Source organism: Corvus moneduloides, chromosome 6 (genome assembly GCF_009650955.1).
Source record: "Corvus moneduloides isolate bCorMon1 chromosome 6, bCorMon1.pri, whole genome shotgun sequence".
NCBI lineage: Eukaryota > Metazoa > Chordata > Aves > Passeriformes > Corvidae > Corvus > Corvus moneduloides.
The window spans coordinates 16,984,544-16,999,052 of NC_045481.1; the positions used below are offsets into that span (position 1 = coordinate 16,984,544).

Genomic DNA, 14,509 nt, shown 5'->3' on the forward strand with positions numbered 1-14,509 from the left:
ATAAAAGAAGGTAATCAAGAACAACAGCAATTCTAGAGTAGTTGTAACAGACTGCCATGCCTCAGGAGAGTTGGGGCACCTGCACTGCTCCCTGCCCCATGTGGTGTGGGTCGCTGACAAGCACTCTTGGGGCACCAGCATTTGTTCTTGAAAGTAAGTCAGAGAATACAACAGTTCCATGTAAACAGCAGGACTTTGCCACCAAAACAGTTCAATTCAAATAAATGTTTTATTGGGAGGTGAAGAGTTACACCGACTGAAAACTCACAGCCCACCAGCTTTCAACCTGTTCATGAATGCAAACTAGCTGTGTGGTTTTACAAGACTCTCATCAACACAGAGAGTTCTGTATAGTTCCCAAAGAGACAGATGACTTAAAGATACAGTCCCTCAGGGGTTCCCTCTTGCTTTTTATAGAGAACGTTCTCTTTAGACTTTTTGAAATCTTCATTTGTTACTTTCATTCTCCGTTCCCTCAAAGCCATCAATCCAGCTTCTGTACAAATGGCCTGCAACACAGAAAGCAAGAATAGTTACAGGTTCTTTGCACCCCCTTCAAGCCACACCCTCAAAGGCAGCTGCATCTTCCTACTGCTCTGGTAACTGTAGAAGTGAGGAGTGTTAACAAGATCTACGTTCTTAAGTTTGATACTGTTCTGTAGAACTGAAGCAGGCTGGATAAAAGCAGATGAGTGTGTCCAAAAGGACAGAAGTAGTCAAGAGTTACACATCCCTGACAGAAAGGCAGCTTTGTAACAACAGTAATTTCCCCTGTGCAAGGAAAGACATGCCCAGCTGTGTGATCCTTCTACAGGGATGTGAGGGTTGTGTCATCTTGGTTTGAGCTCAAGAGTGTGGTAACTGTAGCAAGGCCTCTATCGGCTTTAAAAAGAGCAGACTGGGTATGGCTGAAGCTTCCTAATAAACAGTTACATTTTTATCTGCTTGCAGCCTAGTCCCTAAAAATGCTACTTACCCTGCACTATCTTAAGTAACGTTTAAGATACCTCACACAAGAGTCCATATTCTCCTTAGAGTTTCTACTTTGCTACTTTAAAATTTCATATTCAGATAACACAGGTACATACTCTTACCACCACAAGCTACCTCACAATTAGGATTTTGATGATTTCCCATTTGTAAAGCAGAGCAAATAAAAAGATGCAGCAAAAATGAGATTTGATTTTTGCATTGAAGTATAAACAATGGTGATGTGCACTGACCTTAATATCTGCACCACTGAGATCATCTTTTGCCATAATCAGCTCATCCAAAGTCACATCATCTGCCAACGTCATCCTACTTGTGTGAATCTGAAAGATTCGTTTCTTCGTCTTCTCATCAGGTAGAGGGAACTCTATTTTCCTATCAATACGTCCTGTGCAAAAGAAAAATTCAGTCTTGGATTTTTTGCATGCAGCCATTGGAAAGAGCAGGAAGAACACCTGACGGGTTTGACTGACAGTAACTGCTAAGCTGCAGCGTGTCCAGAGAAGGGCAATGGAGCTGGTGAAGGGTCTGGAGCACAAGTCACATGAGGAACATCGGAAGGAATATCTGGGGATGTTTAGTCTGGAGAAAAGGGAGCTCAGGGATGACCTTATCACCCTCTACAACTACCTGGAAGGAGGTTGTAGCCAGGTGGGGGTTGGTCTTTTCACCGAGGAAACAGGTCAAGAGAAAATGGCCTTAAGTTCACATGGGCAGGTTTAGGTTGGATATTAGGAAAAATTTCTTCATGGAAAGGTTTGTCAAGTATTTGAACAGGCCACCCAGGGAAGTGGTGAAATCACCATCCCTGAAAGTGCTCAAAAGAGGTGTAGAAGTGGCACCTGGGGACATGGCTTAGTGGTGGACTTGGCCATGTTAGCTTAATGGGTGGACTCAATGATCTGAAAGGTTCTTTCCAACTTAAACAGTTCTATGATTCTTCCTGCCACAATGAATCATGACTTGGAGTAGAAAGTGAGGTCAGACTATTTGCAATGAACAGGAAGTTACTGAAGCTGAAAGATACCATGCTGCTGAAACAGCCTGTCATTGCAGGGAAGAGACCCCTCACCTGGGAAACATGAGAAACCTTCCTTGAGTCGTATATAAATACAAAAAATTGCACTGTCTCAGTACAGGGAAGTGTTAAAGAAATACTTAGGTTCTTGTAATATATTTTATTCTACACTTAGCTTACATTTAGCTCTGAACTTTAATTTTCTGCTGCATACGCACACAGAGAAGATAAATCACTGTGCCAACTTTAATAACTCGCCCTATTAAAAAAAACCTAAAAAACAAACAAAACCAAAACCAAACTGAGGAAGAAAGGTTTTGCAAAAATAGTTGGAAGTTGCTACTTGCTGTTTCCTCTATGTCAGTAGGGACTCTGCATGTTCTGGTACCTGTTGTTTCAACTGAGCAATCTTTTAAAATGTGTTTTCCATCTTCAGATCCCTCCTTTTTTTCTTTACAATGCCTTTTCTGAAGAGGGTGATGGTACCTCATAACACAATCCAGATTATCATAAATCCAGACAATGGTAAATCAGTCCATCGAGCTGCTCTAAGTGCCCTGGTTGCTTCAGCAGTAGTTGTAATTTAAATACCTGATACACAGGTGTAGGAAGCTTCCTTCCAACAACTTCCAGATCATCTTAGCTCTCTTTCAATACTGGCATAGTATTATCTCCTCTGTATTCTAACAGCACTAGGTCTGACCTGAAGGGTCTAAAGCTAAATGATGACAAAACCAGACCAAACACACACCTCAGCAACTTCATACCATGGAAGTATTTCAGCTTATTCCATTGATCTCTGTGTTGTTTTCTACCTTCCAATTTAACAGACACCACAGACATACTGTGCCTTGGTACATTTTTAGTGGTCATTTGGAAATACTACCTGGGGGCTTGCTCAATATGTAACACACGCATCTCCCTCACTCATCCCCCAAATGGCAGGAGTGTGCCAGGTCAGTAAGGAGCAGCCTGCATTCCTTGCACCAGAATCCAGGCTGTCTCTGGTGAGGCTTAGGCTCTCACTCCCAAAACACAGGTGGTACTGCCCTGCCTTCCCCAGCTGCTGCAGGTGTGCTGCTGCTGCACACAGCCTCCCTTAATAATTACTTAAAATGGCTGTGCCATCTTAATAGAAAAGAGGAATATTCAAATTGCTTATGTATATGTAAAGAAATTAACAAGTTTCTTCTCTCCCAAAGATTTTTCTCCTATTTAGAATCTTGTGAATGGGTTCTGATTTTAACAGATGCAGCAGCATACATGAGAAGGTGAATAAGGACAAACTTGCAGTCTTTTTACCAGCCTGTGTTTGTCAAGTTAAGACAAGTCCTTTCACACAAAAAGTGGCTTAAGCATACACAGCAGGGAAGTCCCTTACCTGGTCTAATTAAAGCTGGGTCCAGTGTTTCTATTCTGTTTGTAGCCATGATAACTTTAACATCCCCCCGAGAGTCAAACCCATCCAGCTGGTTCAGCAGCTCCAACATCGTGCGCTGGATCTCTCTCTCACCCCCTGAATTTGAGTCATACCTTGAAGAAAAAAAAGTGTAGTCAGAAAAAGCACTATGTAACTGCCAAAAAGGTATAAACAAAAGGGGGAGAAAAGTATTTTGTCTGTAAACATCCGTAAGAGATTTTAAAAAAAAATTAATGTTTATCCATATAAACAAAATGCAGGTTTTCAGAATCATGTTGTGACAGCTAGGGAAGTAAAGAGACACTGAACTATTTTTGTAGTTGGGGAATGTAACAGCCATCATGTGAAGGAAATCTGTTCTTTTTCTATGTTTGTTATTTATTTGGAAATATCTTTTCCCCACCTAATAAAGTTAACATAAAAAAGGGAAAAACTTAATTCTTAAAAGCACAGACATCCATACATAAGGCAGCAGCTGGTACTTTGGGCTAGTGGCACTTTGGGCTTATACTGGCACTTCGAGCTAGTTGCCATGTAGTAAACATGTATGAACACCTTTTTATTTATTTAAAGAACACTGACTACTTTAAAGACTATTTGCATTAGACAGTTCCAACAAGCCTAAAGAATTTTTGAAGTAATACAGTTTGGATATGGGCTGAACAAGAGTTTAGTATGGCACAAGCAATGCTTCTCCATGACATACACTGTAACTTTCTGTAAAATCCTCTCAGAGCATAAGTATTTAGTCACCTACTCGAGAGGGAAACAACAAATGGATATATTCTATATTAAATATTCTGCTTTACTGTTGGATTACTAAAGCCAATTACTGTATGTGGACTTGCAGCTAGAGGACCCCATATACACAGTGTCTCTGGTTTTGACACTCTCTCTTAGAGATTCTGCCATGTAGCAAGACAACAGAGGTTGTCTCTGGTCATGTCTATTTAGTATGAAAAGGCTGTGATATATTGTGTTTCCATGGAAATTATTTGAAGTGTTACTTGTTACAAATGCTTACATCAAAACAGTATATGCAAATGGTAGCAGAGCAAAGAAACTGAGTCTCAGTACAGTTACAAAAGAAGTGTTTCTAGTAAAGCTTTGGTTGTGCTGGCAATCCCTATGTGTGAAGCGGAGCTCACAACTGCACCTCTTTGTACCGATGGCATCAATTTCATCAATGAAGACGATGGATGGGGCGTGCTCCTCAGCCACACGGAACAGCTCGCGCACGAGCTTGGGGCCGTCACCCAGGTACTTCTGGATGAGCTCCGAACCAACCACTCTCAGGAAGGTTGCTGAAGTTTGGTTTGCCACTGCTTTGGCGAGTAAAGTTTTGCCTGTTTTCAGTTGGAAAGAAATATTGTAATTAGTTTGCAGAGAAAGGAAAGAAAAAGAGAAGGAAAAAAGTGCCTTAACAAAACAGTTGTATGAAATTTGTGACAGACTTGGCAATGCTTTAAAGACTAACGAAGTGTAAATTATTTTACTTGCGTTATCTCAGCACAAGTGTTAAATAACTGTAAAATACCTGTCCCAGGTGGGCCATACAGAATGACTCCTTTGGGTGGCTTTATACCCATCTCTTCATAATATTCAGGGTGGGTGAGAGGAAGCTCCACAGACTCCTGCAGCGTAAGAAACACAAACGTGTTTTTATAAGAGTGAGTGGTCTCCAACAAAGATCTACAGGGATCTTCAGAACAGCAATAATGAAAGCAGTAAAGGCAAAAAGAACCTAACTGATTTCAAGCCAGACCTTAAAAAGCACGGCTTTCTGGTGCATCCATTTCAAAGGCAGACAATTACTCTATCTGCACAGGTCTTCCTATTGTTTCCACTTGATGTGTGGTAGAGCGGCAGTGAATGTTCCCCCTCCTCCATCCTCAGTGCATCATCCCAAATTTAGAACCCTGAACCCCAAACACTCGTGGATGACCTTGGGGCCAGGGAACCCTTTATGAAAAGATGCTTTCTATAAAGAGTTACCAGATACTACAGATCAGTATTTTAAGAGCATTTGTGTTTTTAGACCCCTACCCAGAAAAATAGGGTCAAGTTTTAGCAAGGTTCCGATAGAGTTCTGCTGGTAGGGAAGAAACCAACCAACCCAACCCACCCCAACCAAACAACAAACAAATGCAAAAAACCCCCAATCATCTCCGTCAGAGACTAAATCTTTAGACTGCACAGCATCAGACACTCAAAATAACCTCTGCAGTTTTTACAATTTAACTTTCATCTTACAACAACTGAAACTCTACATGTTGCAAAGTAATAAGCTATTAGAGAGATTTTATGAGCGCTGGGCTCTATGGGTTCCTGAGCGACTGTGAAAGGTTCTTGTGCACACAGCCTCTGGTGACCCACTTAAAAGACTGAGGTCCACAGGTCTGCCAAGTGAACTCTAATGAAGAAATGCCCCACAGAAAGACAAAGGACACCACTACAGGAACAGCAGCCAGTCCTGCTGTTTCCCTTAGCTCTTAGCACAACAGCTACATTTGTAAATGAGTACAACTGAGTACCTTGATTTCTTGAATTTGGTTGTCAAGGCCACCAATGTCAGCATACGTTTCTTGAGGAGCTTTCTCTACTTTCATCACAGTCACTAAAGGGTCTGTGTCATCCATCAGAACTCCTATCACAGCATGAACCTAATTCAAGAATTAAGAGTTGTCGAAGGCAAGCAGGATTATTAATACAAGCTGAAGTCTCATCCCTATGACCGCCTATTTAGGTGTGTGAAATAAACAGCATTCTCTCTCCTGTGGTCTTCAGAAAAAAAAAGACCAGTTAAAAACAGTACAAGAACTTGCAAGAAACTTCATTTTATAAAAACAACTCACCTTATGATTTAGCAAAACAGAGCAGCCTGGCTCTAGCAGGTCCTTGTCCACAAAAGACAGAATACTGACATAGTGTTCTGATCCCACTGATGTGGACACAATTGCGTGGTTGTCATCAATGATCTCCTCCAAGGTACCCACCGACATCGGTGTTCCTCTCAGATCATCCACCTTGGATCGTTCTTCCTGTTGTCAAGAAGAATCCAAGAAACAACTGAACAACACAGCCAAAACATTCTTGTACAACACTGGCTCAACAACTCAGACACAACATAGCAGAACCAGTCTTTCTTATTGTTGTTTCACTGCCCCAAAAGGCATAACAGCAGAGGTCAGTAACAAAATCCACTATTATTTTAGTCCTACCCTATAGACACTATTTATATGGATGTAAATAACTAGAATCTTCTTTCACTGTTGATGGGTATCTGGGAGCTGCACTTTGATAGAGCATTAAGAAAATGAAAACTCATGTGGCTTCATCTGTAGTGATCTGTGCTTGGTCTAAAACAATTTAGCCAAATAATGAGGAATTGCGATAAACCTGATATGTTTGCATCAACTTGCACACTGATGGCACTTTATTTCCACTGCTTTGGTATGAAGTAGTTCACATTAATTAAGAGCATTTCCTGTAACATTAGAAGTAACAGTTCATTCAAACCTCACCTCTTGTTTTTCTTCCAAAGGTTTCATCTGTTCTTGATTTCTGATAAATTCTTCTTCCATTAAGAGGTAATCTTTAATTCTCTCCAATTTCAACAACTTGAGTCTGCACTGTGTGTGAGGAGTCACTGTAACCAAAGCAGAATCACAGTATTTTAGAGCAAGTTTGACATGGTACCAACTAATCACTAATTCATTACTAGAAATCCTGCTTTATTTCCCTCACAGTAACTTCTACCTTACTTGTACCACTGTAATTCCAGGTGAAAAACAGATTTAATGTTTCCCTTGCATTCTTCCTCAGTTTAATTTCTCTCTCTCTCTCTTACCTGGGAATTCAGGGGCTGCATCTTGCAAAACAATAATCTTTATTCTATGGAGGGCTTTTCTACGTTAATTAAAAATAAAACTATATTTGACTTTGTGTCAGTGACCTCCACAGAGCCAGATCTTGAGGAGAGAAGAGCTCTGCACTTCCCAAAAAGCGGATAGTCCGCAGCTCTGCAGGGGAGGAAGAATGCTTACCCAGGGGGAGTTTGCTGGCAGCATCTGGTCCCTTAGTCTTCTTCTTCTTTTTCCCCACTCTGGTAGGAACTGGAGGTTCATATTTCTTCTTCTTATCCTTATTCATAAAAAGAATTCCATAAGAAGACAAAGAAATCAGGATAAAAACAAAGAAACAACACACACAGGTGTTAAGTGCACAGACTAAAAGAGAGCTCAAGGTGAAAGACTTCATAACAAAACTTTCTCCTTATGATCTGCAGCGAGAGGCCCAAAAGAAATATGACTCTTGTTTCTCAGGAAAGTTGAAGAATTTCTTCTCCTGCTTTCTAATTTAGACTTCTGCCAGTTTTCAGGGAGTATAGACCATGGAAGGCTCAAGACTGAAGTAAATCACAAACAAAACGAATAGATGAGACAATAAGGAAAATATTAAATCTCCACCCTTCTGCTGCACTCTAATCAGTAAGTAACACACATTCAGTTTCCCAGCCTAGACACTGCTTGCTGTGTACACTGTACTTCCAGCTCCAAATAAGACCAGAGAGGCCTCTGATGTTCCACAATGTGAAGTACAGACCTATTGCAGATCATTGTGTGGTATCACTTTCAAGCCAATAACAAGTTCCTTTAGTGACAGCTTGAAGGCAACTAGTCTTTCCTAACCCTGACACATTTATACTTCTATTTTTTTAAAAAAACATGTCACCGTCAAGAAATTTCAGATTTTCTTAAGCTCCCTTTTCTATTTATGAACAACAACTGTTTTCCCCAATGTGCACCCAGTAAAGACATTCATCAGAACCAGCAAAAGTGTAATTTTATGCAGTTCCAAATACAAGAATAACAAAAAAAAGTAAATTAAAAAAGCTTATTGCAGCCAGGCTCCAAAGCAACACACTTGTAGTTCATTCTGTAAGTATTTATTTGGGTTTCAGTTACCTTGTCATCCTTCTTGCTACCACCAGGACCATGTCCACCACTCTGACTTTGACCCTAGACAAAAGGTAAAAAACAAACGAAAAACCCTAAATATGTGTACAGTTCTATAAATCGAGAAGCCTATGGGCAATTTCACGTACAGAAATCCCATAACTGGATTTCTCCTATCTAAACAAAGCGATAACATATTCCAACTTATTGTCCAAAAATAAAAAGAAGTGTCCCGCCCGGCCCGGCCCCACCGCCCGCGCTCCCCCCCTCGCCGGGCCGCGGCCTGGAGGCGCCGGCGGTGACTCCGCAAAACGCCGGGCGCTGGCGGCGGAGCCTGAAGGGGCTCCCGTTGGGCGCCGCAAGCAGAGCCGCGCTGTGCCCCCCCGAGGCCGCGCTCGGTGCCGTCCCGGGCCGGGGCTGCCGGGGCCGCTCTCACCATCGCCGCGACCGCCCGGAAGCGCCCCGCACCGCAACGCTACGGGCCACGGCGGCCGCGTCACTACGGGCAGCGGCGAGGGACAAGCGAGCGGGCGGGGCCGAGCGCGGGTCCCCGGCAGCCGCGCGCCTGTGGTGCCGGCAGCGGCCGACAGAGGGCGCCATGTGCCCGCGGTGTGTGTGTGAGGGGCGCCGTGACCCCGCGGTGTCGGTGAGAGGGTGTAAGGGTGGGGGTGTGTGTGTGTGAGGGTGTAAGGGTGGGGGTGTGGGGGGTGTGTGTGTGTGAGGGTGTAAGGGTGGGGGTGTGGGGGGTGTGTGTGTGTGTGAGGGTGTAAGGGTGGGGGTGTGGGGGGTGTGTGTGTGAGGGTGTAAGGGTGGGGGTGTGGGGGGTGTGTGTGTGTGAGGGTGTAAGGGTGGGGGTGTGGGGGGTGTGTGTGTGTGAGGGTGTAAGGGTGGGGCGGGTGTGTGTGAGGGTGTAAGGGTGTGTGTGTGTGTGTGTGAGGGTGTAAGGGTGGGGGTGTGGGGGGTGTGTGTGTGTGAGGGTGTAAGGGTGGGGGGGGGTGTGTGTGAGGGTGTAAGGGTGGGGGTGTGGGGGGTGTGTGTGTGAGGGTGTAAGGGTGGGGGGGGTGTGTGTGTGTGTGTGTGTGGGTGTAAGGGTGGGGGTGTGTGTGTGTGAGGGTGTAAGGGTGGGGCGGGTGTGTGTGAGGGTGTAAGGGTGGGGGTGTGGGGGGTGTGTGTGTGAGGGTGTAAGGGTGGGGGTGTGGGGGGTGTGTGTGTGAGGGTGTAAGGGTGGGGGGGGTGTGTGTGTGTGTGTGTGAGGGTGTAAGGGTGGGGGTGTGTGTGTGTGAGGGTGTAAGGGTGGGGGTGTGTGTGTGTGAGGGTGTAAGGGTGGGGGTGTGGGGGGTGTGTGTGTGTGAGGGTGTAAGGGTGGGGGTGTGTGTGTGAGGGTGTAAGGGTGGGGGTGTGGGGGGTGTGTGTGTGTGAGGGTGTAAGGGTGGGGGTGTGGGGGGTGTGTGTGTGTGTGTGAGGGTGTAAGGGTGGGGGTGTGTGTGTGAGGGTGTAAGGGTGGGGGTGTGGGGGGTGTGTGTGTGTGAGGGTGTAAGGGTGGGGGGGGTGTGTGTGAGGGTGTAAAGGGGGTGTGGGGGTGTGTGTGAGGGTGTAAAGGGGGTGTGGGTGTGTGTGTGAGGGTGTAAGGGTGGGGGGGTGTGTGAGGGTGTAAACGGGGTGTGGGTGTGTGTGTGAGGGGCGCCGTGACCCCGCGGTGTCGGTGAGAGGGGGTGGGTGTGTGGGGGTGTCAGGGGCACAGAACTGAAGAAAAGTGGCAAATCTTCATGCCTTATATTTGAAGTTACAGGGTTTTTTTTCCTAGACCTGATCCTTCCTTCCACCTCTTGTATCAGCTAGTCAATATAAAAACATATTATTTTTGTGTGTGCTGTAAGAATTGTTTTTCTTGTGGGCAGCACTTTAAGAACACGGGTAAAATTTTCAGGAAATCCCTCCCTCCAGAAAAACATAACTTTTATACCTACAATGAGTTCTACTGGTCTGTGGTATTCCTGGGGAAATGCAGCAGAAACTTTGAGTGTCTGCTTTTGACATTTTCAAAAGTAAAGCTCAGACTGAACTCAAGCAACGTGCCCAATCCCGGATGAAAGCCACTTTTGGGCCAAGCCTGATTTACACCACTTCTTTGCACCAGAGGTCCCGTCCTTGTGCCGGGCCACAGCAGCTGCTCTGTGCCTGCCTGCCAGAACCAAAGCTCCTGCCTCCTCCTGGGGGATCTTCAGATACTTCGCTGCTTTGGGCTGAAAAGAGCATCACTATCAGCAGAAAGTTACAGTCAAGATGAGGGCATAGTCTAAAAATACTTACAGCCTGCTCTCACCCAGTTAACCAGCATATAGATTATATCTGCATCCATCACTGTTTTCAGTGTAAAGATCAGAGCATTTGTGAAAAGAGGCTTCAGTTCACAGCAGTCAGTAGGATGTGGGATTGTTTTGCTTTGCTTTGATATTGTTTTTCTTTCACACTTTCTCTAGAATTCCTGTCTGAGTAGGGAACGTTATTAATTATTAATGTAACTGGCTGAGCTGTGTAGAAAGGTGTGAGGTTTTGATAATTTACTTTGGTTTGGTTCCATTTTTTCACAAGGGTTACTGTTGTGCACTGTGGATTTAATTTGAGTTTTCTATTGTTTTTATCATTTTATGAATTACCTGCCTTTTTGTTACAGTATCAGCTGTTCTGTAACTTTTAAGGACATTGAAATGAAATTAAATACAACAGGTGTTCTTTGCTTTAATAACATTCATTTTTTGGAGTTTACAGTCTTACAGAATTGCATCTGTATTTCTTTTAACCTTACAGTGTAAAGATGCTAGAACATTCTTTCCATCATGCAATTTTTCCTCACCTTAACCTCCCTTTAGACTCAGACATACCCATATTTATTTCAGATTATACCAGTAATTGGTAGTTCTAGTTATGAGAGAATTCTTGTCACTTTTTTCTTAGAAAAGCCTGATTTTAGTGCCGTGTAGCTTTGCAGCCATTTTAACTGAGAGGATTATGGCGTAAACTGACCTAAATGGTAAAGGTGTAGGATGAATGTAAAAGCTGAACTTTCCATTTATGAGCTGACAAGACAAATCTGTGACAGCCTATCTGGTTTTGTAGTTTTTATAAGTATTAGGAAATTATGAAATTATAAATATGGCAGCAATAGTAAAATGATGTTGTCAAGATTGTTTCCCAGCTCGTTCACTTAAAGGCATACTATGGAACAGCTGTGACAGAAAACATGAACCACAGCAGGGAAATACTGTGTTTGGGGTGATCTGGTTAATGGCTTTCAGTTCTTGGGGTGAATAGTGCTGGCAAACGGGAAATGAAATAGAAATGTGGTTCTCTCACCTGGCTGCTTGCCTTAACTTTGCACATCCAGAATTTTGGTTCGGTTTCAGAGTACAGATAATGTCAAATTAGGAACTTTAAACAATAAATATGTTTAATGATCCAACTGCCTCTGATTTCTAGGGTATGCTTACTAGAAAAAAAAACCCAAAAGAGTGAGCAGGGGTAACAGGAAGGAACACACAGTCCTTGTTTGTTAAAGATGAACATAGCCTCAGGGGCATCTAAAAGCTCTTCGTATCAAAAAATACCAAGACTTGTTCAGAGAGGGTGGGGTTTTTTGCACTTTGTTTTTAGCTAGTGTTTTCTACCCGTCTTCTTTATTCTGCAGTAAGCTTACTGCTGATCTTTTAGGCATATTGTAAAGCCCCCAGCTCTGTTCCCAGGCCTCTGTGGAGGAAGAGGGCAGCTGAGGGCTGGGGGAATATTGGTCTTGGGATTAGGACATAAAGAGGTTTATTTTCCCTTTGCACATACAGGAAATTACTAGGATTGCTTATGTTGCTGATGTTGATTTGTCTTTCTTAGTATATGTCTAGCTGCCTAGAGCTTTTTATGTTTGCATAAAATGAAATAAACCTACAGATCAGAAAAATATTAATCTTGCTATTGCAGCTACATATAGTGGGTTGCATTTTCAAAAGCTGCAATTTGGACTCCCTCTTTTCATAAATGGGCTTTGAACTTACATCACCTTCAATAAATGAATAAAAATGCAGGGGTTTAAGGACCATTTGGATTTTTTTTTAAGTGTGAATGTGTCAAAGTACCAAATTAACTATTAAGCTTCTCTGCTGCTTACAAGTTATTCGAACAGTTTAGAAGTGGAAGGTATTCCTACCACTTACTAATTGGCAAGTAACAATGTGAAGGATAATTATTAGCAGAATACTAATTCTTGTAGGCTCCTCACAGAAACAACTCAGACTAAGGCTTCTCACCTTCTGGAAGGGTCTTTTACTTTACGTTGTCTGTCCATGGAACTAGGGACATGACTTTTTAAAATTAAGGTGCTCAAATAAATGCCTGATATCAGGCAACATGATTGCTTCCTCCTTCTCCCATCACCAAGATTCAAATATGATTTTAAAAATAGGAATGTCACTTTCACCTCCAGTGTTTTTCCTGAAGTCTGTACTGTACATTTGAGCCAACTCATTTTCAAAAAGGAGTGGAAGCCAATAAGCTTCAGCCCTAACTACATCAATGTCTCTTAGCTAAAACCCCTTTGATGTGAATTATTGGGTATTCACAAAGATGGCATTCCCTTAGGAAAGATTCACCTGATGTTTCATGACTTGAATCATCAGTCATAAGTTCTCTGGTCTTCCTTGACATCGTGCTGTGTTTCTCAGCTGTGAAGGGCTGTGGTCCTTATGCCTTCCTGGTGTTCTGTGCCTTGCTCCCAATGTGGATGTCAGCAGCTTCAGCCTCCTCTGGTATGCAGTGACTCTGCTGCATCCCCAGGCACCAAGAGCTCTCGCCCTGCCTTTGTTTCCTTGCATGTGCTGGCCAGGCTGCTGCCCAAGGGAAGAAATGAAACAGGAAATGAAGGCAGTTTGCTAATTCCTCGTTTCACTGGAGAGCCCAGAGGGATGCCCAGCTTTAGTGCAGCTTCATGGTTGTGAATTACCACCAAGAGGCGGTAGCAGAGTAGAGGGTAAGGGCTGCAGCCACGAGCTTATCCCCCTAAAACAGCAATGCATGTTCTCACCAGTGAAACCAAAGACTCCAGTGAGATTCTTCTGCTACTCAAATTGAAGCAATTGCCAAGGTGGACAGATTCTACTGTGCATTGGAAAGGAGATGCTAAAATAGAGGAGGAGTCCTTACACTCTTACTCCCCAAACAATTTGAAAACTACATTTTCTGCATGGCTAGAAATAATCTGGATGAACTTCATGTTCTTGGATATGCCATCCTCCATTTACACAATCTTAGTTGGCATTTATTATATTCCTAAACATATTTATGCATAGTTTACTGTTGTGAAATTTTATTTCTTGGCAGCAACCACATTAGAGCAATGTTTAGGTATACTAAAAATTAATTGTCTTGACAGCATTAGCTATGGACTTGCTTTGAAGCTTTGATTACTACAGTATTGTTTAGAACAAGGTCAGATATGAAAGGTTTCTGAGACCATTCTTTAAAAGTAGCTGATGCACTTAATTTTAACAATAACTTTAAGATTTTAAGAGGTTTATTATTTAAGCTCAGCGTATACTGTAGAATTTTCTTTGAAAACAGAATTAAGTTTTTTTTCATCCACATGGAAAGGCAGTATCTTACTGGACACATGAATCTTAACTCTCCACTGAGAGGGAGGGCTATGAAGGGTAACTTAGGAGACTGTTAAGTGTCACAAACCACCTAAAGAGATTGTATAAAAACAGTAGCTTTTATACGGGGGCTGCACATGTTTCTTTGGTTTTCTTGGCCATATACTTTGGAGCACACTGTGCCATCAGGTCAGCACGCACTGGTCTCTGGAAGGCTGCAGGGCTGGGCAGATGGAAACAGGAAGGACTATTCCCTAAACATGGAGCTTCTGCACAGGGTGGACGAGGTTGGTGTTGTCAGCCAGAGTAACTTCCATGCTGCAGTGTATAAACCTGTTCCTTGTTATCTGCTGGCTCTTCTCTAAGAGCTACAAGTACAAGCATTTTTTGTCATTTTAACATATTTATTTTTCACTTTTAAAGTAAATAAGTTGGAGTCATGGTTTAGTGGTGAAGGTGACAGTGCTGGGTTATCAGTTGGACTCAA

The 14,509-nt window shown here is 43.1% G+C and overlaps 1 protein-coding gene across 1 annotated transcript; it reads right to left on the bottom strand.

The window, feature by feature from the left end:
* Window positions 1-210: 210 nt before the first annotated feature.
* Window positions 211-8,886, bottom strand: PSMC1 (proteasome 26S subunit, ATPase 1). Its single transcript, XM_032112172.1, has 11 exons — window positions 8,823-8,886; window positions 8,396-8,449; window positions 7,475-7,571; window positions 6,953-7,077; window positions 6,284-6,469; window positions 5,963-6,091; window positions 4,966-5,062; window positions 4,585-4,774; window positions 3,390-3,541; window positions 1,224-1,378; window positions 211-509 (listed from the first exon to the last, which is right to left on the bottom strand). The coding sequence occupies exons 1-11, from the start codon at window positions 8,823-8,825 to the stop codon at window positions 375-377; spliced, it is 1,323 nt and encodes a 440-aa protein (XP_031968063.1). The 5' UTR covers window positions 8,826-8,886; the 3' UTR covers window positions 211-374.
* Between the last annotated feature and the right edge of the window lie 5,623 nt (window positions 8,887-14,509).

Excerpts from the sequence above, each read along its gene's own strand:
- PSMC1 (XM_032112172.1), bottom strand. Across the intron at positions 7,078-7,474 it reads TGCCAGCAAACTCCCCCTGG|TGACTCCTCACACACAGTGC; the intron begins GTAAGCATTCTT and ends CTTTGGTTACAG. Across the intron at positions 510-1,223 it reads TCAGTGGTGCAGATATTAAG|GCCATTTGTACAGAAGCTGG; the intron begins GTCAGTGCACAT and ends TCTGTGTTGCAG.